The following is a 25,466-nucleotide window of genomic DNA, read 5'->3' on the forward strand; positions in this document are numbered from 1 at the left end:
TAAAGCCCCAGGAAGATAACACGGTTGAACAGTGCTACAAAAGTAAGAGGAAGAGACAATATCTATAGGGGAAGAACCACCAAAAGTGTGATTAAGCAAATAAATCAATATGCCAACCTTTATCATTGGAGGAAAAAAACAAAACAAAAAGGAAAACAAGTTTTCTAGGGCTTTTTTTTTTTTTAAACTTTGCCTAAAGAATTCATGAATTAGTTATAACAAGATAAAAGCATTAGAAAAAAGTTTATGACCAAGTTTGTTAAATCATGAATATAACCATATATAACATTAAAATACCTGTATCTGTATAGTATTAAATTCACAATAAAAGCAGCAGTCCCCTTCATGCCAGGGAAGAGTTGTGAATTGAAATATGCACTCAGGTGAGGTTTAGTGTAAAGAAATGATATTGATAGCATCCAAAGCAGCACAGTAATACTATTAACAATTATGTACCCATCACTTCCAATGACTGCTAAACTGATCTTTTAAGGACCAGTTTTTCTAACTTTTTCTCTTAAGTGTCCCTTTCCCCTTCTAATGGTCTCTTTCCTAAAACACCTAAAATATTGTCATTCATAAACAAACACTGATGTGAATTATCTTTACTGCAAACAAGGTAGTACAATTAACTTACTCTTTAAAACAAATATGAAAGACTGAAAAACTGGTTTGAATGAATAAAAGTAGGCTACAAAATACATTTCACATTTTGAATGGTTACTTATAAGCCAAGCTAGAATGCAATTTAAAACTGAAAAACATGCCCACCCACAACTTCTAAAAAGTAACAGCATCTTGCCAATTGCAAATCAGAAAGACAAGGAGTAGATTCAAAGCATGCTCAGGAAGCTATGATTATGGCATTACAAAGAGGATATTTAGTGGGAATTAAATTTAAACTATGAATGGTCATAGTCAGCACACTATAATTGCTCATCTTTGCTTTCTGTCAAGCTAACTGGCCAAAACTCTGTGAATCTATGAAAGGAACTTACACACAACCTTATCACACTGGCATATTCCTGAATGTATCCCCAAGTAGTTAGAAACAAACACTGGAAAAGAAACTCACTTTTGATACATTTACCAGCATTTTAACAAAATGTATTCTGTTTAATTGAAGAAGAAACTGGTTGACTTAGCTTTATCCAAAAGAAATAAAAAACACAAGTCCATATCACACAACTGCAGTCTTTAATCTTCTGCAACCTTCACGTACAGAAAACACTTGCAGTGGAATATCTTAATGGTCTTCAGAAAGAGATGGACTTTAAGGAAAGAAATTACACTGGCAAGCTTTCTAATGAATCATAAAGTTGGCAAGGCACTTAAAAAATTATTTCGGTTTCGAGCATATGGTACATTTGCCTGTTAATACTAAAATATTGTTGATACCATGGTTAAAACAGTTAAAAACAATCACAAATAATGCATCAAGCCCAAGTAAGTCCAAGATCAAAACCACTAACAATGTAGTTTCCTACTTCCAATACAATCAGCCACTCAACAATAAGGTTTTTTACAACTCAGAATTTCAATACCAATACTATATTTGGTAATTTATTAAACACCCTCATTTACTGTTTTACAATATCTAAACTACTGCCCACTCTTCTTTGCCTGGCAAGCTTGATGTTTGAAATACTGTATGTCACATTCTAGCACTTCAGTTTAGCAAAAAATGTTTATAAGCAAAAGGATGGGACTTAAACTGTGTGAGCTAAATAAGAACTAACTGACTGAAGTGTAGGTGAGAAGGAAGTGGAAGGGAGCATTGAGGGAAGAGGGGGCAGATGGGAAAATATGGCTACCTTTTGTAGAAAGCATTTGTAGTAAACTTGAATTCATTAAAGCTTATGATCACTCTCTATATCTTAGGGAGGTATTTGGTAGCCATGTTGGTCTGAGACAAGAAATGAAAAAATCTAGAACTCTTGGTTCAGAAATGATACCTTTTATTAGACCAACTGAGAAATTGCAAAAAAATTATCTTTTTCTGCTAGCTTTTGGGCTCACACGACCTTTATCAGGCTCAGGGAAAGTTCAAGATGGTAAAAAGTCCTCATATGTAGGAAATAATCTTCATTTTTGCACATAGGAAGCAGAAGCTAGAAATCTGTACCTCTGGGTCATGAGACTGATCCATGAGAATTTTTCTACACCCCCCTGCCTCCCATCTGACACCAGCAGGGAAGAAATCCTGTTTCATCTGCACAACAAAGAGCAACCTCACAAAGACACTCATGGACCCAGAGGGAAAGATTTCCAGCTTCTGCTTCCTCTGTGCAAAAATCAAGTTTATTTCCTACATATGGAGGCTTCTTACCATCTTGAACTTTCCCTGAGCCTGATTGATAGCTTGCAGAAAAAGATAATTTTTTGCAGTTTCTCAGTAGGTCTACTAAAAGGTATCATTTCTGAACCAAGAGTTCTAGACTGAAGAGTTTAGAAGGGATCAGACAGATTTTGTGCCATGAATTCAACCAAGTCCCTCAGCACTGCCTGACTAGAAATGCTGCTACCATTGCCAGAAAAGTTGGTTTTAAAAACTACGAGTGGACAACGAATCAAAGCAGGGTGCAAGAGCAGGGTGCCCCCCAGGCAGCACCCACCTGCAGGCACCTGGCTCAGGTGGTCCCAGGGGTCACTGCAGCCGTGGAGGGAGGCACCAGGCTCCCGTGAAGCTCAGGCAGGCAAGCAGGCATGCTCTGGGGGGGGGGGGGGGGAAATCGGGCTCACCGCTTTTCTTCGGCAGAGCCTGCTTTCCCAGGCTGCTGTCAGGCTGCCTGCAGGGCTTCCTGCAGAGCCCGGTGCTTCGCTCCGCGCCTGTAGAGGCAGCAAAGTTTTAGTTTGCTGCGCCCCAAGTCTTTTAAGGCACATTACACCACCGAATGTCCTACAGCAGCTGGAATTAATGTGCAATACGCTGCCGAGGCTTGCAAACACCGACACCATTAAAGCAGTGCAAAAGCATTTAGCCCACTTCAAAGTGTCGTGCACACACACCTCTCATTTAGTCTACACACAGCCTATGCTCATGGCTGGAGACAGAGCACTCTCAGCAGATAGCCTTTCCATTAGAAACTTGCTCCTAACATTCATCTGACAAAGAGAAAGACTATGTTAACCTTCAAAAGACGCGATTCAAGGAATCAATTTATATCATAGAATCACAGAAGTAGGGTCAGAAGGGACCTTGTAGATCTTCAGGTCTGACCCCCTGCCTGGGCAGGAAGAAAACTGGGCTCAAATGACCCCAGCCAGGTAGGCATCAAGCCGCTTCTTAAAGACCCCCAGGGTAGGAGCCAGCACCACTTCCCTTGGAAGTTGGTTCCAGATCCTAGCCACCCTGACTGTGAAGTAGTTCTTACAGATGTCTAGTCTAAACCTACTCTCCAACAACTTGTGGCCGCTATTCCTTGTTATCCCAGTGGGGCACTAGGGGAAACAAGGTCTCCCCCAAACCCTTCTGGTCCCCCCTAGTGAGTTTGTAGACTGTCACCAGGTCCTCCCTCAGCCTTCTCTTGTGAAGGCTGAACAGGTTCAGGTCCTGTAGCCTCCCACTGTACAGTCTGCCCTGCTGTCCATGGATCATGCGGGTGGCCCTCCTCTGGACCCTCTCAATGTTGTCCACATCCCTCTTGAAGTGGGGTGCCCAGAACTAGACACAGTACTCCAGCTGTGGCCTGACCAGTGTCATGTAGAGGGGGAGGATCACCTCCTTGGACCTAATTGAGATGCATCTTTGGATGCACAATAAGGTCCGGTTAGCCCTGTCGACCATGACCTCGCATTGTCGGCCCATGTTTATCTTGGAGTCAATGACGACTCCAAGATCCCTTTCTGCCTCTGTGCTCTCAAGAAGGGAGTTTCCCATCTTATAAGTGTGCTGCTGGTTACTACTGCCCAAGTGCAGCACCCTGCACTTGTCAGTATTAAAATGCATCCTGTTTTTGTTAGCCCACCCCTTCTGTTACACAACCCAGCCCAGTAGGAATCTGAGTTAGGAACCAAGGACCTGGATTAATTTTTTCCACACTGGATCAGTTTTGTAAAGTTATGTGATTTTAGTAATTATATATATACAGTTTGAGAATGCAGCACACCAATTTATTTTAAAAATGATAAAGAATTTTAAAAGATGTGGGAACATTTTAATATTGTCTTGTAATAATTAAATCATTGCACTTGCATGATGTACACAGCTATGAACCAGAGCTGTGTGAAAAATCAATTTCTGAAGTCAGTGGTTGAACTGAAAAATTAAAATAAAAACATTTCAGGTGGACCCAAATTTTTTTTTAATTTTATTTACAGCACATCAAAAAACTCAGGCATCTTTAATAAAGAAATCTGCAAAGAAAGGTTTGGAATTAAAAAAGGGGCTGGCACTATCAACAGAACAGTGAAAATGGTGCTGCCTCACACCCTTCCTCTAATATAGTGGTTAGGAGACTCACCTGAGATGTGGGTGGCTTGAGTTGAGATCCTTCCTGCAGAATTCAGAGAAGGTATCTGAACCCATGTCTCCCCTTCCTTGGGAGTGTGCACTCTAACCACTGGGCTACAGGAAAAATAGCATCCATGCTACTGCAACCACCTTCCCCATTTTTTAAATCTATCCAACAGAACACTTTGGGCTTTTATTTAGCCAAACTATTTGCCAAATTTACAAATAGTTCTTGCTGCTTTGAAACTACATTTTCAAGATAATATTCACCAAAAAGAAAATGAAAAGCCCTCTCCATTCAATTTAGAGTTAACCCAATTATACTAATCAGAACAAGCTTTATAAATTTTCTGTTGTCCTGAATTTCCATGAAGTTTCAACTGACTTCTATTCTTCTCCTCCACTGTTCTACAGTACTGCTGTGGACTGAAAAAGATTGCCAGATTACAATCTATTTGTTCCTGAACTTCATGGTTGAAGAAGTAATTTTCGGGTATCTAATACAATTAAATCTGTTACTAAGACTTGCAGTCAACCAATAAGCTACAGGTAGGCTAAGAAGTTGTCCTAACATTTCGTTGTGCGCTCTAGTTTCTTCCAACAAATACAATACAGAAATTCAGGCCTTAAAATTTCACTCAAAATCTTCTTTAATTCTAAAAAAGAGCACATGAATTTAAAAAGAAAATGCATATGAATTAGAAGTATAACATATATCTCATCCAATCAAGAATACTCTTCAACCCTCCAGCAAGGCAGCCAAAATTGAAAATAGTACATACATATTTTAATTTAGAGCTCATACTAAGTAGCAATACCAGGGCACTCATTCCAGGGCCAACAAAATGAGCAGGATAAGTGAACTATTTTACTTAATAAAATAGACATTTTCACACAAAACATCAGTGTACTTTCTGATTGTTTGAAACCACAAATTCAGCCAGAGCTTGCAGATGTCACTGGGCACTATAGAATACAAAGAATTGGTAGTTTGTTTTTCCAAAAATATCTGTGCAAATTTAACTTTAAGCAATCACAGCCATCCTCCAGTACGTCAAGTTTAGTTATTTTTCTTTTTCTTTCTTGGGAGTGGAGTTTGGGAGCAGGATATGTAGTGGCATCAAATAGCAAACTTCTCTGCTCACAGGTATGGTTAGATCTGATGGTATTGTGAATATATTAACTCTGGGACAGGGATTAACCCCTTATTGGTTGCCTGGAAAATACAGAGCACTTTTAATGTGCTGTTCCAAACACGTATAAAACAACAATTTTCCATATGTTGCTGATTTCTCCTCTACCAGTTGCACCTGTATTTACTACTTATGTACTGAAAGTATAGAAAACACTTGCCTATCTATAATCAGTGCACTATATATTCCATGATGAAGGAATTTAGTGAAGAATCCAGCAAATGTCAGTTTTGCTCCAGATTCCAAGTTTTAATTAAAAAAATCCAGTGTTTCTGATTGTGAAACTTTCTAAAATGTGAACCTAAATGTAAACTGAATATATTGTTTTTTCCCCAAACTGACAGCATTTTTCCTTTGAAGACAATGTGAAAAAATATGAACAGTTAGGTATCCCACAGAGAAAAACATTAAGGTGTGCTTACTCAACAATGCTGACGTAGCTCTTACATTTTTTTTATATGAGAGAATTCCCAAGCACTCCCTAGCCATCTATTAAAACCTCCTTCTGACAACTTTATGATGCAATTTTGCTTCAAAAAGGGCAGCATAATAAATATCAAAATATTTGAGTAAATAAAGTGCCTTTAAAAATCAAGATAAGCCAAGTATAACTTTATTTTCATATTTAATTTTGTATTTTTTAACTTATAATAAAACTGGTGGAGATACCAGTAAGTCTTTGTAAAATATTTACCATTCAGCTCATTGTACAGCACCCAAAGTACAGGTTGCACTGGACACATTAATCCAGTACAGTTAATCTGGAATACATAATGTATTTACCAAATCATGAGAAATTTGGTTTCTTTACAAAAAACTATAGTCCTTGTATTTTGTAATGTACTGGTATATAAAATAATATATAGAAATGGTATACAGAAAGCAAATTTTAGGGAACAACATCAATTTAAGAGAAATCACTTAAATCTATTTTTTTTAAACACAGCTCCTAGGTTATTAGTCAAATTTATGATTTCTCTAACAAAAAAACAGAGATAAAACTTTTCTCTGTTTTTTCCCCTCAGTTTGTTTATTTCATGCAGTTGACAGTGTTTTATAGAGCAACTATTTCTATTATCTCTGGATTCCCAGAGTCTGATCCAAAAAAGAATCCACAAGCATGGGGGGGGGAGGTAGGTGTGTGTGTGTGTGTGTGTGTGTGTGTGTGTGTGTGTGTGTGTGCGCGCGTAAAATGATTGGGGGGGGAGGTAGGTGTGTGTGTGTGTGTGTGTGTGTGTGTGTGTGTGTGTGTGTGTGTGTGTGGCGCGCGCGCGCGTAAAATGATACATGCCAATATGAATTTCTGGATCCATATAGTTTATACATTTAAATCCTGATGGCAGGATAAAAGCCCTAGTTATTATCCGGTTTTTTGACTGCATTGACTCAGGTGTTGAGCATCTTGATTCTTCTTACATTTTGGTAAAATTACCAAGTATGTGTAAATCAACTATATATGAAATATGTAATAGAAAACCATTATTTTAATCACATTTCCTCGTTTACATATGGTTATAAGCATTTAGGGGAAAAATCCCAAACAACAAGCTGAATAAAGGCTCAGCTTTTCCATGAGCTTACACCACCGCTTACATACACAGGTACCACAATCTCAGAGACTGAAACCATTTAGGCTCTGGATTTCCAAAAGGTGAGAAATTCCCTGCCAGGCAGTCAAGTCTAAATATAACGCTTCAGGAAGGCCATATTTGAACACTTTCATAAACTGCAAAAATACCATTGCAGAATATAGGTGCTAAAAATAACAATATGTACCCCATGGTAAAAGAGGTTAAGGAATGTAATAAAGGCTGGTTTTCAACTTATCTGCAAATAGCTGCAGCAGGAAGCTCTTTAAACTGAGAAGGACAGATGACATGAAACCATAGAAACATTCCCACTATTCACAAGTAAAATAAAGCAGCCAATTTTAATTTACAGCAAATCACTTCAGACTATATATGCACACATTCAAGGGAACATTTTACAGCTACAATTAATAGAACAGCTTTGAATCATAACTTGGCCTTGTCCATATACTAAGCTCTGACCTGAAAGTGTTGTCTAATATAAAATACTCAGCTTACAAAATTTCCTCTTAGCCTTCTTAGGGGACAAATGTGCTTTTATGAGTAAACAGAAACACAATAATACATAGAAAGTTAGATATTCAGCCAAAAACCAAAATCTTTATTTGGCCAGATCCTGATTTCCAGTGCTGTATGGCATAGTTCCATCTATGTTCTATTGCAGGGGTCAGCAACCTCAACTTGCAAGATGTTGGTATACCGAGGCAGATGTCAGGGGGAGCCATGAGGGGCCCAATCCTTGGTGTGGCAGTACAGCCCCAGCCCCTTCCCCAAGGCATGCATGCCAAGCAAAATACAGGTTTCCGTCAATTTATGTGGGTTCTTCATATGCAAATTCGCTCTTATGAAATATATATATTTAGACCTGTAATTCATTATATGCGAGGTAAATTCGCTCTTACGCAATCAGCATGGATGTCCCCCTGCTCAAGCAGGTAGGTCTGTGGGGGGGAGGAGAAAGACCTGTGGCCCCACTCATCCCAGTCCCACCAGCAGCGGCCCCAGAAGCGACCAGCACCAGCTCCCTGCAGCTGCTGGGCTGCCCTGTGTCCTGCCTGGGGCTCACCCCAGCCCCTGGGCTGCACCATGCCGTGGTGCAGGCAGGTGGTGTCGGCTGCTCCTGGGGCCGCTCCAGCACGGGCTGGGGTGAGTGTGGATAAGAGGAACCCCGGGTGGCGCAGGAGCGCAGCACTCACCCCAGCCCCAGCTGCAGCAGCCCCAGGAGCAACTGACACCAGCTGCCTGCACCAGGGCACGGTGTGGCCCAGGAGCAAAGGTGAGTGGGGACAGGCGGACCATGGTGCAGCCCAGCAGCTGCAGGCAGCTGGCACCAGCCATACCTGGGGCTGCTGCAGCTGGGGCTGGGGTAAGTGCCGCTCTGTTCCCTCTGATTTGCTGCCTTGTGCAGCTCCAGGAGTGGCACCCCGCTCCCTGCCCCTTCCCTAGTCCCAGCCTTACTCTCTCCCTCACCACTATGGGAACCTATCCCTATTTGTTACATTGTAAAGTGGGTTCACTTAATGCAAATTTAATTTATGCGCTGTTCTCCGGGAACACACATACAGCATAAATTGAGGGGAACCTGTACTTTCACATGCTGAGCTCTGGGACATGTGCTGGGGGTTGCCTACCCCTGTTCTACAGTTCTATTAGAACTGTTAAGGTATAAAGTTAAAAATAGAATTTGGAAGAACTACCATATAACCTTACCTATATGCTGCAAGAAAACAGTGGCTATTAATTCAGTGATTCACTGTAGAGATACAGTTGATTCCTTCACTATGTGATCTTTACCTCTTTCAGGCAGCCAGCAGATAAAGCCACCTAATGTATTTAGATCAGTCATTATTGAAGAGTGTCTATAATAGGAAAGTCTATGTATTACATTCAAACAATAGAAGAGTATTTTTCTGAGAATTACTTAATACGAAGGAAGTCAGGCCAGAACCATTTAATCTGAATTTATTAGTCAAAACCAAATCACACAATTAAAAGTATTCTAAATTACTGCATTTACCCAAATACAAGATGGTCCTGAATTTAAGATGACCCCCCCCAATAATTATATACATGGAAACTACAATTTTACATGTATAGAATCTAATTATTGGAGGATCGTCTTAAAATTCACCCCACCCCTACTGCAGGCAGTGAAGGGACAGGTGATGAGGGGAGCAGTAATGGGGAAGGTGTGGTTCAGGTAGTGTGGGGGAGCAGTAACAGGGCAAGCAGTGGGAGGTGGTGGGGGAGGCAATGAAGGGAGCAGTGTGGCACAATCAATAGGGAGGCAAACAATGGGGGCCATGCAGTTTTCCCTCTGCCACCTGCCCCCCACCACCACACTTACTCCCCCTTGTGCCTGCCTCCTGCAGTCTGAAGCCCTACCTCCCCTTTCCCTGTCTTCTCTTCTATGCCACTTCTCCCTCCTGCAGGACCCCGCCCCCCAAAGTCTCTCCCCCGCCACCTGCACTCCATCTCTCTCTCACCTTTTCTTCTGTGCCAGTAGGGTCTATCCCTGCTGCAGCCTGGGGGCACTGAGTACAGCTCCAGGCCAGCCTGTAACAGCGGCATGGACTCAACACCACTGCCACAGGGCCAGGCTAGAGCCATGCTCAGTGCTCCAGGCTGCAGTGAGGATGGAGGCTGACAGCATGAACCAAAAATAAGGGGGCATGCAGCAATAGGGAGAGAAGGGTGGGGAAAGAAGGGGAGAAGCAGTGCAGGAGTGAGGCAGGGGCAGCAGGGGCTTGAGGTTGTGGGGGGTAGGCAGCAGCTGCTGCCCTGTTTTCTCTGTATTTGGGGATTTTATATTTCTCTCTTCTCTGTCTTTCTGAGGGACAGCTTTTTAGAAACCTGGAGTTTGAGGCTGGAACTGGAGCCAGAGCCACAGCAGCTGCCTGGCCCCCCCACTGCCTCCTACTCGATTCTAAAATGAGGGCCCCCGCATGTTAAATGGAGAAAAACCCCATATCTTTTAATCAAGTAAATATGGCAATTTTACTTGTACTTTAATCAGCTCTCTGGTTATCAGTGACATCAGCAAAGCAATCTGTTTAAGACTGATTTAACTTTGATAAGCAGAGAGCTGATTAAAGTACAAGTAAAATTGCCATATTTACTCGATTAAAATGGGAGGAGCTCAGGAAGCATGCACATATTTTGTGCATCAAATCCTGTCAAGAAAAGTATTTGTATGAAAAAAAATAAAAATCACAGGAGACCAGATTCTGCCTGGAAGGAAATAGATGGAGGAGCACAGGATGCATGGTACTACAAAAGGGATGGTAAAGAATTGCAAACATAACTCCAGTCCTTATGCACCCATCTGACCAGGAGAGGGCTAAGTTGAACCCTAACAGTTAGCAGATGTAATATGCCTGCAAAGCCACTCCATTGAGCTACTATACCTTAAGGCAAAATGCTTCTTGGTGACTCTTTTGCACTGTCCCAAGATAGGACTAAACCTAAATGGTATAAGGAGTATATGTCCAGTACTGTGCACATCCAGTACACAATTTTCTCTTTACACTTTGCAGTTCTAAGGACATTGCCTTAGATCAGAGATTTGCAGCCAGGATGACTTGAGATTCTTTTAAGGGTGCCACAAAACTTTAGCATTATTAGATATGCAAACATGATTTACAAGATAACCCAGAGATTTCATATAGGAATCCATAATTCAAAACATTTTGACCCCTTGTGGTCTTTCTGAGTTTTCTGTAACAGAAGAATTGCTCTACTAATTTTCTGTAGCCAAAAAAGAGTGAAAAGTATGAGCTGGCATTTTTCAAAAATTGCCTTAAATATAACAGTGGACACCTTGAATCTAAAAAGGTTGAGAACAACTGCCTTAGATCACAGCAAGTATAACTCATTTTGTTAACCTTCAGCTTCCCTGAACCATCAATTGGACAAATGCCTCTCAAGTCAGTTTCTTTCTCTCTAGATTACCTGTCAGCAACAGCTCCCAAGCTATTTAGGCATAGGCTAATGAACAAATTAAATAAATTAAAAAGAAGAGGAGACTTTCCATGCATTAGCTGTTCTGTGGCTTAGTAAGCTGTTCAGTGTCCACATACACACACTGGTCTTCTGGATTCAGCACCAAACTGGGATTCAGGAGAGTTCTGCTTCTGATATGGCATGGACTTCCTGTTCTGTTGCTATTTGCCTGTTCCTATATTGTGCAAATTTATAAATTTTACAATCCAGCCTGAGTAAGCAGCACAGCTGCAGTGCCCTAGTACCAGACCAGAAACTAATCGTGACTCAAGAGTTACAATTTGGTCATTGCCTCCCACTCTGTGCTGGCTCAGCTATGTTGCCTGAGGCACTGTGGCTTGGGGGAGAGCAGATGAGGTTTGCCTGCACTCTTCCTTGTAAGTACCTGCTGACTCTCCCTCCATCTGCACAAGAAAAAGAAAGAGCAGAGTTAGGGCTGCTGCTGTCTCCCTCGGGTGCAACTGGGCATAAGGCAGGGACAGGTAGCACCTTACTTCTCTTTTCCATTTGGCTGAGCATGGTGCCATCTATGCATACAGAGTAGTAGTTAGCAGGGTTATGTGAAACAGGCTGTATTCAATTCGGATTCGGCCCAAATCGGAGACAGTGATTCTATTCATTGATTCGGATCACTGTCCCTGATTTGATTCGGCCAAATCTGAATCTGAAGATTTGATGATGATTCGGAGAATCAGTGACTTGGCCATAGACAGCTTTTAAATGTTTCATGGGGTTTTTTTTTTTTTACATACCTTGAGGAACCAGGCGCAGCTTGTGAATGCTGTGATACTGGGGGGGATGGGAAGCCCCCATGTGCTCAACGGTGAACTCAGAAATGGACTAGAAGTACTTCTGGTCCACTTATGGGTCCCCCGCGCCCCCCTAGCTCAGCAATCAGCCACGGGGGGACCCCAGGTCCTCCCCCCACCCCCAAGGCACCAGATGCCAACCCGGGGGTTGCAGCCCGCACGCTCCCCGGCAGATCCGGAAGTGGTCCAATATTGCAGGGTTTTCAACTTTTTTTAGTCCAGCCCTGCGGCCGGACTTGAGCGGGGACGGAGCACCACCACCTCCCAGGAGCAGGGCCAGGGCAGGGTGGGGAAGCTCACCAGGCTGGCGTGGTGGTAGCAGCTGCTGCGTGTGAGCTTTCCGGACCCAGAGGGGCACCGCTGCCCTCGCCCCGCCCCTGATCCTGGGAGGCAGCAGCACTCTGTCCCTGCCTGCCTGCACATACCCCTTAGGACCAGTCCAAGTACCCCCAGGGGTATGCATACCCCCAGTTGACAACTCCTGTGCTATTGGATCGGCACCAATATAAAGAAAATTGACAACATCAGAAATCCTCCTGATATGGCTGATTATTTGGCTGATAAATGCCAATGTGTGCGTGTAGCCACAGCATAGCACACAGGCAGCGAGGAGCACATCCCGGCAGCATGGAGAGCTGCGTGCAGCTGGTAAGTCTGTTGTGTTGAAAGGGGAGGGGGGAGACGACAGAAGGGGTGTGGGGGGCAGACCAACGTCCCCTGAGGTGAGGGAAGGAGTGGGATTAGGGTAGATGATGCCCAGCCGGGGGGGGGGGGGGGAAACGACACAGAGCTGCAGTTCATCCGGGGCACGGGGCGGGGTGGGCAGCTCCCACCACTGCATGCCACTCATCCAGGAGGGCGGGGGGGGCGGCAAGTCCCCCAGATCCGCATGGGGCGGGGCGAACTGGGCAGGCAGCAGCTGCAGGCTGAGGCCAGGGACCATGATGCGCTCGAGGTGGGCAGTGGCAGCATTGGGAAGAGGGCTACAGGGGGGCTAAGTTTTGAGGTGGCTGCACCCCGCCTCCGAGCTCCCCTCCCAGTGCTGCCACCACCACCTGTCCCAAGAGCAGCACTGCAGCCTGCCCAGCCCACCCAGTGCAGATCTGGAGGCGCGTGCTCTCCTGGACAAGTGGCAAGAGCTGCCCGCCCCTGCATCCTGCAGATGAGCCGCAGGTCCGTCCCGCATCCGCCCTGGCTGAGCAGTGCCTACCCCAGCGCCCCCCCAACCCCTTCCCTCCCCTTTCACCATAACAGACTCTCCAACTGCATGCAGCTGTATCAGAAATCAGATTGGTATCAGCCAATAGGCCTCCTTAAAAATTGGCTACCAGTATTGGCCCCCAAAATCTCTACTGGTGCAACTCTAATGACATCAACAACTCCCCTACCCCCCCAGTTCAATTAATTTATAATTACCATTCCTTATATTATCAGATGTCAGGAAGGATCCTGGAATTCTAATTCCCACTTTATTAGAAAGTTTATTCTTAAAAGCTTGACTTGCAAATTTAATTGTGAGGGATCTGTCACATTCAAGTTTACTTCCCTTTTAAGTAAGAGGGAGAGAATCTGATAGGTCGCTACCTACAACAGCATGAGATGTTTAGTTCCTCTTCTGTTGAAAAAGGCAAATCCTTCCATATCAAGCCATTTATAGGAAGATGTTATGGTGCACAGAAGAACAGAAACCAATCCCAGAGAAACTCTGAGACAACTCCAGAGTGGCCAGCCTAACTACTTGTACAGTTTGCCAACAAGCCAGATGCTGGTGCTAGAAAAAATACACAGTGGGCATGTCTACATGAGACGCCAGCAGCGCAGTAGCCTAACACCACACAGTAGGATGCTGAGCAAAAACTGTGCTAATACGCTACTGCGCAATAGTGTTAGGATACTGCGCACTGTCACTAAAAAACCCGTATGCTGGTGCTACTGCACAGTAGCGTAAGTTACTGCACATTGATTTAGCTCAGTGCGCAGTAACTATGTCTCAGTGAACGTGTACACACGCCCAGTATTTCCCAGTTTGGCATCTAAATCCCCTGACTGCCAGGGAGGGGGAAAAGAAAGAAAAAAGAAAAAAAGAAACAGTACTGTGTAATGATGATAAACAGTACTTCAGCACCTGACCAAAACTTTATTAATAAACCATTACACTTAAAATGGCTGATAAAGCAAGGTTTAAGAAAGGACAAAATGGTCTTTAACTGTACTGTCAGTATTATCCTAAGTGAAAGAAATTTTAAAATTTACTTTGAAAAACTAAACAGAAATGCTTTTATAAGGTTTTATTTAATAACTGGAATATGGAGGGAAAGACCACATTAGTTCACAGAAGTACTTAGCTTTAGTAATACATAGAAGACGTAGATCAGGCTGCAAAGCATAATCCTCAGTGCAGCCTCATATAACACCAGCACAGAATTTTCAGAAGTGTTTAGCACGACTTTACTAACTGGCTTAACTAGTGAAAAAGTGGACAGGAGTTTTTACAATGGGCTGCAGTGGGCACAGAATTAGGCTACAACAAAGACCTTTTGTGAATTACATTTAATATCCAAGAAACTTCTCTCTAGAGTGGTCTGACATAACTGATGTTCTCAAAATCTCTTCCTTTAATTAGTAGTCTATTAAAAAATTCTGTCAAAACTGTCGCAACCAAATTAGGTAGTGCCCCTGTCACAAACAAGTAATAACCATTTAAAACAGTTTTTTCTGCACTAGGTTAACAATAATGATAGTAACCGTTTTTTTCTGCGCATGTCAAAAAGAAATTTATTGCTGCGCCACTAACAGAGATAAAAACTTTTGCCTTCTTTGCTTTATATAAATCATTATAATTGGTCAAAGAAAACAGGGAGTAACCCTATGATAACACCCTAGCGACCGCCAGATAATTGGCAATTCTAATTAGATTTATGACGTGGCGAAAAACAATTGGCTATCATACAAACAAAACCCGCTTACATTTTTCGCAAAGTCGAAGACAACTCTGCCCACACCTTGGAGTAAATCTGACAATTTGATCAGTTGTCAGCATCTTCCCGCCGCGACCTCCCTGGCGTACCCTTGCCCTGCATGCCCGATAAGCCGACCGCCGGCCCGTATATATATATCCGCAGAATAACTGAACGACGATCTCTAAGCTGTAACTAACTAAGTATCTCTGACCTCCGTCTTACACCACCTTGACGTGAGTAAACAATCTTGCTTTGCAACCGATAAGCGTCTGCCTAATTAATTCCACTCCACGCGTCACAAGTACCCGCCTGACGGCCTTCTAAGGCCCCGGACCCTTATCTGCCCGGGTGGGAGTCAGGGAGAGCTGCTGGCCGGCTGCCCTGGGTCCGGACAAAAACATGCATGTTGCTCAGCAGCAATTAAGATGCTTAATGTGTCGGCACATTAGATCAGTAAATTGGAAGATATAAGCTCTGTTTGGCTGCATTAGGAATAGGAAATTCAGCACTGGTACTCCTCTGGACATATTTTTTTCAAATTTCTTACAATAGTGCTATTTTTATGTATTTTGATAGCTTCCTGTGACTTTCTGGGCTGCTACTGTGAAAGTCTGAAGAACAAAGCAACCCCCCCGTCCAATCACCAAAACTGATGTACATACCTATATCAGGAAAGGTGTCCTGGATTAAACAGTCCTTCAAAGACTACTAGGCTACAATTCAAAGTCCCAACTTTGACAGACCAGCAAATGGGGTCAATTGGGATTCACTGGTTACCAGAGTTAGAAAATAAAACATATCCCAAACTGATCCTTGATATTAATATTTTAGACAAACTTTCGCTTAATTGATGTGGCAACCAACAATGAAAAATCATTAAACCAACCACGAAAGTGTAATTAAAACCAACAGTATTCCAACTTGAATTTAGAAATTTGAAAAGCATTCAAATGGACAAATGCCAAGTACTAGAACTCAATTATTCTTAATAACCACATGATTCATTTGTGTCTTGCTCACATGTATCCTATAGCAAACAGATAGTGGCTTTTGGCATCTATCTAGAAGCAAGTATACAACACTGTTTCTGTCTCCGCCTTTCTATACAGGGAACCCTCTCACTGGGCAGACTATTTTATTTTGGAATTGGAAAGGCCTAAAGAAAATAAACAGAAATGCTGAAAAGAATATTTATTTAAAGCTAGTAGTGTATCTAATGAAACATAACTGGCTTGTCTTATTCATACCATCTACCAAACTCTTGGAAATGTTGCCTCATCTCCTCTCCAGATGTTTTACAAAAATCACATTTAAAAGACAGATGAACAATGTTTATGATGATTTAATATTTTATAGTTAGAGTTTCGGTAAACACACAGATACACACTAAAAAGGAGAGAAAAGAAGAGAAAGCCAATCTTGGATTATCATTCCCTTTGTGCTTTCAAGGAGAATAAAAATTGAGATTTAAACATTACCATATACACAAGCATTGCTCAGTTTTTTTGTTTGCTGTCCTATTGTTCTACATAGTACCATGACATCTTACATACATAGCAGCAATGTCCAGATGAGCACCTATCCACACTTCACGTATTCCTCTATATCAAATTTACTAGGTAGACCTACACACTTTGGAACAGACCCCTTCGAATGTTCCCTCAGAGCCCTGGCCCAAAAAAGAGATAACACTAGCCCCGTTTTTCCCCCAGGCTAACGAACATCCTTTTATTATGATGAATTTACACTGGCAGCTCTAGCAGAAATATCTTTTTCTAAAAAGCCGTCCCTCAGAAATAGAGAACAGAGCAATATTAAATCCCCAGATCCCAAACACAGAAAAAGCAGGGACAGTCTGTAATATTACATGCTATTCATATGGTCCATGGAAAGTAAAAAACACTAAAGCAGGGGTCATCAATGTTTGCCGGCAGTGGGCTGGAATGACCCAGCTCAGGTCACAGGCAGGCCAGTACTAAGACCTGATGTAGGCAAAGCTCCCCTGCCATCAAAGCCCTGGTGCCTGGCTCCAGAGCAGTGCAGGCAAAGCCCGCTTCCACAGAAGCCACAGTCCCATAGGCTGGATTTGGCCTGTGGGCTGTAAATTGCTAACCCCTGCACTAAAGCATTTTTAATAAAGAGGAGTGAAGCTCCCTCACAGAGCTTCTAGAAATGTCAATCACACTGAATGCATGAGTTGTCTACACACAAGATACTGATATTACAAACATTAGTTTAGGTTGTGTTGTTTGGTTTTTGGTCTTAAGAGTCCACCTATGGTACAGTCCTTTGGGATAGGCAACTTTGGTATAGGCAAAATGTTCCACTTAATGTAAATTAGAATAAAATTAGGTGCTTAATTAAAACCTTAAAAGATGTTTTAAATAGAGATCACTGAAAAAACAATGCATCAAAATGCAATTCCAATAATATTAAATTATGTGCTTTATAAAGTAAATATATTAACAATGCATTAGACATACGTTTTATCCTAGTTACCAGGGTAGAACCAAGATAAAATCTTAAAATCAACTATGGTAGAGGCTGGCGGACACAAAAAAGAACAGTGTATTGTTGCTACCTCATTATTTTTTTTAATTTGTTGAATGCTCATAGTGTGCATTGAAGATGGATAGAAGACCTAAGCCAAATATGTAATCTGCATATCCAGATTTAGCTAATGTATATTTATTTTACAGCAGTAGATACTGACTTTTTCCTATAAAAATATTACAGTAACATGATCATGTGGGGGGTGTAGGATTGTTTTTAATTAGGAATACAGGTTTCCCTTGCTTTATGCGGGTTCTGTATGTGTGAATTTGCTCTTATGTGATGACCCTCTTTATACCAAAAGTTCGTTATGTGTGAGATAAATTCACTCTTATGTGATCAGTGTGGTGGAAGCCTGCAATCAGCTGCTTTGTGTGGTGCATTGTGGGAATGATGTGCAATCAAATAGTCTCCTGTGTGGATCTGTGCTCCTTGCTGGTTGTCTGCGACACGTGTTTCTGTAGCTGCAATCCCCATTATGGTAACATTCACCACCACCCTGTGCTTGTGTGTACTGTCTGCTGTTGGTGAGTACCAAAATTATCTTGTAAAAGTGGTAGAAATGGGCCTGGGGGACAGTACAGTTGAGGTCTTGGAACATATCCCTATTTGATACATTGTAAAGTGGGTACCCTTTATGCGAATTTGACTTATGCACCTTTTTCCAGGAATGCACGTACAGCATAAACCGAGGGAAACCTGTACAGGGACAGAATTTTCATTGTTGGATCAGCTCTTCTAGCCTAATAATCCATTTCTCACAGTATTCAAAACCTGGTCCTTTAAAAGAATGTGAAAATTACATATTGCATTTGATGAAGATGTAAGAAGTGCCATATTGGGGCCCACCAAGCCCAGCATCCTGTCTCCAACAGCGGCAATAGTGGATACTTTAGAGCAGGGGTGCTCAACCGCTGGCCCACGGGTCAGATCCAGAGCTAGACTGGGCATGCAGAGCAACACAGGGCTCAGTCTCAATGTGCAATCCCTGCATGCGGAGCCAGGCAGCAGTGGTCTCTAGCCTGCAGACTGCCCTACATTTCTCACCTAGCCTGCAGGGCCAAAAGGTTCAGCATCACTACTTTCTGACAGGCATGTCACAAATTAGCTTCAAACCCTTCCTGAGTGCCACTTTGATCCCTTCTCCTTTACCTGATCTGCTGTTCAGTTTTCTTCTCCCTGCCCTGTGCTCCCTGCCTTATCTTCCACTGTACAGCCTGCTCGCTCCCCAATATAACATGTGCCACATGCTGTGCCACCAGCTAGCCATCCCTGCTTTAGAAGGTGAGCATAAAAATAAGGTACAGCTAAAATGATCTATCACCTGCCATACCTGCCCTAGCATCCATCATCACTGGTTTAGAGATGCCAGAGGAAACATCTTCAACTGTTCTGTTTAAGAGCTATTATCATAATCATCCATGAATTTGTCTAGTCCCTTTTGGAACCTGGGGTAACGAATTCCACAAGTTAGCTTCTCACTGGGAGCATCTACATGTGCAATTAATTCAGAGCAATAAACTCCGGAGCAGTTAGAGCCAAAAGAAACTACTCCCAGGTGCAGCATTGTCACTAGTAGATGTTGTAGGGCTTTGATCCCTTTTTGGTAGGTGCCTTGCCCCCTAGCGACGTCAGGGTAAGATCAGGCTCTGGTGCCACCTACATGATTCACGTGCTGCTCCTACTCGCCTGACATGTCTTTGATGTTTGCTATCGGGGAGGCAGTTCCCTGTAGGTGACCCCAAAGTAAAGGGGTCGCGACCCTGGTCTTTTTTTGTGGGGCTCCAACCTCCCTTTCACCCCACCCTTACCAAATTCACGGCCTGGGCAAACACCGCTCACCACAGGTCTTCCCCTGGATGATCTTGCCTCATCCATACCGGTCGCCTCAAAATGGGTCGTGTCTTCTCGACCAGCAATCTTTCCTGTGTTGGTCCGTTGTCTTCGGGCTGGCTCTCGGGCAACTTAACCTGCCCCAGCTGGGGTTAACTGCGACTGAGAACTTAACTGAAAGTGTCCAGCATCTGCCAGGACCCACTTGGTCAGTTGGGTGGGGGGGGGGGAAAGAGGGGGGCACGACTCGTCTGCCCCTTCCCTCCTAGTAGGCATGGGGACAGGCAGCTGCTCCCTGCCCAGCCTCTGTCAGTCTTCCCAGTGTGACCTCCCTGGGGTCCGGTGACCTGCAGCTGACTTTTCCTGATCCCACCAGCTGGTGGTGCTTGTCACAGGGCTTCGTAGCCTCCTGCACCTTCCTTCCTGCCATGCTGTCTGAGAGTGCTGGCAGTTCCCTGCTGCCACTCCCTGCCACAGTACCTGGGCTCCCTAATGTGGCTGCAGCTCTGCGCTGCCAGGCGTTCCTCTGCTCCCCAGGCTTGTAATCTTTGTTCTGTCTGCCGGAGTCCTCTGGCAGACGTTCAGCTCCTGATCACAGCTCTCAGGGCTGGTGCTCCACAGCCGGCGTCTCCCAGCTGGCATCCTGCTCTCCTCTGCCCGGCAAGTCAGCTGTATTCCTGGCTGCTTTTTGAGCAGCCCGCGCATCTCCGGAACCCTGCCCCTGGAGCTCGCCGATTTACAGGCTCAGGCAGCTCCAGAACTGCAGAGCCTGCGTCGGCATTTCTTCCTGGCTGCCACTTATCTTGACCCTTGCGGTAAGTATTGGGGTCCATTGGGTGGGGTTTTGGGATGTGCTAGAGGGGCTTTTGCTTCCCCTCTCACAAGCATCTACACATGCTCCCAGGACAGCAACAAGTTGAGCCAGGGTGCAGCAGTTTACACCAGGGCCGCCGCTCAGCCCTCGGCTCTGCATGGCAGCATCAGGTGGTGGGGCACGAGAGTACTGACCAACTTAAAATAAAGTATTTAAGTCAAGATTAGACATCTTTTTAAACTGTTCTCTAACTGCTCAACCGGACATCATGGGCTTGATTGCAGGAATTATGGGGTGAAATTCCATGTTTTTTCTTATGGAGGAGGGTCAGACTAGATGATCAAAATATGTCCCTTTTGCCCTCAAAGATATTTAACTGACTAACTGGAGTCAGAAGCGGACTGGCCAAGTTCGCAGATGACACCAAACTTTGGGGCAAAGCATCCACACCAGAAGACAGGCGGATGATCCAGGCTGACCTGGACAGGCTCAGCAAGTGGGCGGACGAGAATCTGATGGTGTTCAACGCCGATAAATGCAAGGTTCTCTACCTTGGGAAAAAAACCCCGCAGCATCCTTATAGGCTCGGCAGTGCTATGTTGGCTAGCACTAAGGAAGAAAGAGACTTGGGGGTCATCATTGACCACAAGATGAACATGAGCCTGCAATGTGATGCTGCGGCTAGTAAAGCAACCAAAACGCTGGCTTGCATCCATAGATGCTTCTCAAGCAAATCCCGGGACATCATTCTCCCCCTGTACTCGGCCTTAGTGAGGCCGCAGCTGGAGTACTGCGTCCAGTTTTGGGCTCTACAATTCAAAAAGGATGTGGAGAAGCTTGAGAGGGTCCAGAGAAGAGCCACGCGCATGATCAGAGGTCAGGGAAGCAGACCCTACGATGACAGGCTGAGAGCCCTGGGGCTCTTTAGCCTGGAAAAGCGCAGGCTCAGGGGCGATCTGATGGTCACCTACAAGTTTATCGGGGTGACCACCAGTATCTGGGGGAACATTTGTTCACCAGAGCGCCCCAAGGGATGACGAGGTCGAATGGTCACAAACTACTACAAGATCGTTTCAGGCTGGACATAAGGAAGAATTTCTTTACTGTCCGAGCCCCCAAGGTCTGGAACAGCCTGCCACCGGAGGTTGTTCAAGCGCCTTCATTGAACACCTTCAAGATGAAACTGAATGCTTATCTTGCTGGGATCCTATGACCCCAGCTGACTTCCTGCCCTTTGGGCGGGGGGCTGGACTCGATGATCTTCCGAGGTCCCTTCCAGCCCTAATGTCTATGAAATCTATTATTTTTTCCACATGCATGGAAATACATTATAGCTAGTCAGTAGGCATACTTGTAACAGCAGAAAGGAAAGCCACTGTTACAAACGGATGCACTTATTTCCCTCATCACCTGGAGCATGTGGCTGTATGGCTTACAGGAGGTTAAGTGACAGAAGTTTAATCAATAAAAAAAATCCTATGGCCTTCACTTTAATATTGTCAAGAAATAAAAGGAAGAACAACATTTTAAGTAAATTTACAGCTAAATCTATTTCTCATTATAACCAAGTATTGTGTTAGTCATTTGGAATCAAATAAAATGTTTATTTAACAATATATATTTCACATTCAAATAGTGCAGAGAATGGTTGTTAGCATCTTGCATTCATCTCAGACTCCTGCAAGGGCAGTATTCCAGCCTCAGTGTTGATTCCCAGTTTGGCTCCACAGCTTCTCAAAGGAAAAATAAAATCCTGTACCTTTTGTAAGTTACATTATACACCGTAAACTTAAATATTTTCATCATGCCTAACCTCATAAACTTATTATCTACCAGTTTTTAAATAATTAAATACTAAAAATCTTCAGCTACATGTACTTGTGCTGCTAGTTTCAAAAGTCTAAAATGGGGGGCGGGGGGGCAGAGGGGGTACGGATTTGCAGAAATGCTGAATGCTAACTTCATTATTTTCCATTAAACTAAACAGGCTCACAAATGGCATTTAGATCAGGAGTAAATCATCTTCTAGGTCAGCAGGAAGCTCATTATGGGATGACAGTCCAAGTGACAGAAGCACTTTTCTGTGAGTGCTAAAGTAGTAATTTCCTGTGTGAGAGACTTGCTGCTGTTCTTGCATTCCTCAGGGTACAGTTCTTCTCAGAGGATGTTACTCTTCCACAGGAAGAGGAAGGAACCAGTTGTTATTGGATGTGTGGGCTGATAGCTGTCGGGCATTTTCTACATGCCTCGGAATTAGCTGTGAGAACTGTGGATATGACTTAGATTCCCAGCCTCAGTTAAAAAAAAAAATCTTTGGCTGGCACAAAGTCACAGTTTACAAATACAGTATCTCAGGAAGTTGAGACAGAAATAATACCTGGAACTTCTAAGCCTCTAGTTCCCAGAAACATGCTGATTGCTAAACAAACCACAAAATGAAACAGATGAACTTAAATATTCTTTAAATATTTCACCAAAAACTATGCTTTGTTGATTGAAGATGATTTCTGTAACAATATTCTGGCAGATCTAAATCACCTACATAGCTATTGGAAAATATTTTCCAATAGCTATTGGAATTTATTTTTAAAAATATTAAGAATTAATTTAGTATGGCTATGGCAATAGTTAATAAGCTATGTCATTATTGAAAAAGAGGCTACTTTTTTTTTTTTTTAAATGAGGAAGCCTGACTTTACAAAGATATCAGAGAGGAAGAAATCACAAGTCAGAATTCAGTCTCCAGTGAAAACCTGACATTATCTCAAGCTTCATTTGACTCCAAGCATATAATGAAACTTATTATTAATGTACAGCACGGCATGTATTATTACTTAATTACATAACGGTGCAATGCACATTCCCAATTCTTTTCTAGTTATATGCCATATTAGAGTATTATCATGGCAAAACAGCATTAAGATCTCATTCTTCTCTTAAGGGTCCCAAGTCTTCTATGCATCTAATTTTAAACTCTAAATCATCATCATGTGCTCTAGCATACCTCTCAGAGATGCACTGCACACTGAAGATTTTGATACATGCATCTTTGGCATTGGAATCCAACTCAAACCCCATCCTTAAAAAACCCTTAGCTGCTACTCAAGTTTTGGCTCTGGTTTGACCCCTAATGCTGGTATACCATTTTCAAACAGCAGCTCGCTCTGATGACTATTTTCTATCTACATCTATCCAGGAAGTTAAGTCTTTTCTTTTCAATGGCCTCCTTGAGATTAGTTTACTGTAAAATGCTCTGTATGAGGACATATGTTACATTTTGCACCCAAGTACTCTCTGGAAAATAGGAAGAAGCAGTTGATGCAAAAAAGGTTGATGAAGGGAGACTGGGACCAAGTAATTGCTCTACTGAAGTTCTTCCTATACAGAAAATCATTCTTCCAACTGGAGGCATTCCAGCTCAGACTGCTTGCCAATTCATTTTCACAGTCAAACACATGAAGTGCAATGGTCCCCAGGTTGTTGTCCCCCCACCCCTAGTAGATGGCTTTGGATTTCCTTCTGAAGGGAATGTGCCAAGGCTTGTATTGAAAAATATGACCTGTTATAATGTCTTATCTGATTGGGAGGTGGCAAACAGCTGAATCTTCATGGTCTCAAGGGCAAGCTTGATGGTTATGAGATGCAAATGGTTATTGTGCAATCTTTGTTACAAGGACACTGTGTTTCTGGGATAAATGGATTAACAATAGCCATTCTGCATGAATAGACACACTTGCAAGGGGCTGGCTATGATGCAAGTTGAAAACAAACAATAAAAATCTTTCTGCTTTTAGCATTCAGAAACCCAGACACCTACCATTAAGAGTATGGACTGTTTTGCATCATTTCACCTCTGAATAATAACTTCTGTGCATTAACTTTTGTTTCTAACCTTTTCAAGATCATCATGCTGCCTCTGTAAATACATCAGTTCGATCACTTAAACATATTTTTTTTTAAATCTTCCAAATTAATCCATTTCTTTCTTTTGAAAGGCAATGATCCTTATCATTCTACAGAGACCAAAAAAAAGTCCTTACCAACTTCTACTTTTTGGTAACTTTGAAAAGTAAAGACAATACTGAGCTGTTCAGGATTCTTACTGGGCACATCTACACATGCCCCTGACTGAGCAGTTGTTACTGCACAGTCAATTAGTACTTGCTAAGTTACTGCGTTACTGTGCAGTCCTGGCAGCACACGGGTCATTTCCAAACTTACTGCATAGTAGCACTGGCGTCCGTTTGCAACCGCTGCCAGTACATCATCATAGCAATGAGCTATGGCACTGTATCTTGTTGCTACAGCGACATAGCGTCTTGTGTAGATACACACACTGAGTAGGAAAGACAGGAGAAGATGAGCAGCATTTTGAAATGGGCTTGAATAAGGCTGTTTTATCTTTCTTCCGTGTTAGTGAATTAATCATCTTTATAGTGAAAACCAGACTAATTTTTTTCAGATTCTTTTATTTTTAAAAGTGTAATTTATAAAAAAATATTACGAACCAAAATGCTAATGGATTTTTTACAAACATATTTTAAATTTAAAAGTCAACAGATATACATGAAATCATGGGCATTATTTGGGAGAACAACAGGTGAATTATTTTTTTCACATTTATTTTCTAAGTTATACAATTCAGTTTCTGACCTCTTAATTTTCATACATTGTATTCTTTCATGTATTTTCTTTTTCAAATCTCTGCTTTGAATCACATTTATGAGACAGCTATGAATTGGTTTTGCAATAAAATCTACTAATTTGGATATTTCATTGCTGCAGCACTGCTATCCTCCCATATTATCTCTATTTCTCCATAAACATCTTGTCTATAAATTAATATTATGTACTACTACAGATCTTCAGGGAGAAAAATGTTCAAAGACAACAGTCTCTTTTCTATCAATGTTAGAAATGTGAATTATTCTATATATCCTATGTGTACCAAAACAAATCATGAAGTGATTGCTATACTTACTTCAGTAACACAAGGCAGAAACCAGGGGTGGATCCAAAGGGAGTACAGCCCCACTGCACTCCTATTTCACACTGGACCACATTGCAGGAGCCTCTGAGAAACTCTCTCAAGTCCCAAAAGAAGGTGAGAATACCTGCTCCCTTCACTTCTGTGCTCAGAGCCACATTCTTTCCCCTCCAATCTCACCCCCAGCTGCTTTCACTGCTATCCCAGAGATAGGGGAAGCTTCAGAGCTGCTACTGCCTGCTGCAGCTGGGCTACACAAGGGCTGGGCTCAGC

At 42.8% G+C, this 25,466-nt stretch overlaps 1 protein-coding gene across 9 annotated transcripts in view; it reads right to left on the minus strand.

Annotated features, from left to right (window-relative positions):
- POC1B (POC1 centriolar protein B) overlaps positions 1-25,466 on the minus strand; it is a 392,982-nt gene that overhangs the window by 314,255 nt on the left and 53,261 nt on the right. Inside the window, exon 11 of one of the 9 annotated variants that reach the window (XM_059726159.1) lies at positions 2,738-5,669. The exons of 7 other annotated variants lie outside the window; for them this stretch is intronic. In XM_059726159.1, coding sequence (XP_059582142.1) covers positions 5,607-5,669 — 63 coding nt within the window. In that variant the 3' untranslated portion in view covers positions 2,738-5,606. Of the gene's footprint in view, positions 1-2,737; positions 5,670-9,698; positions 11,642-25,466 lie in introns of those variants that run through there. One more of the 9 variants, XM_059726158.1, reaches the window with a different exon arrangement.

The sequence above is a fragment of the Alligator mississippiensis genome, chromosome 4, assembly GCF_030867095.1.
Source record: "Alligator mississippiensis isolate rAllMis1 chromosome 4, rAllMis1, whole genome shotgun sequence".
Taxonomy (NCBI): Eukaryota; Metazoa; Chordata; order Crocodylia; family Alligatoridae; genus Alligator; species Alligator mississippiensis.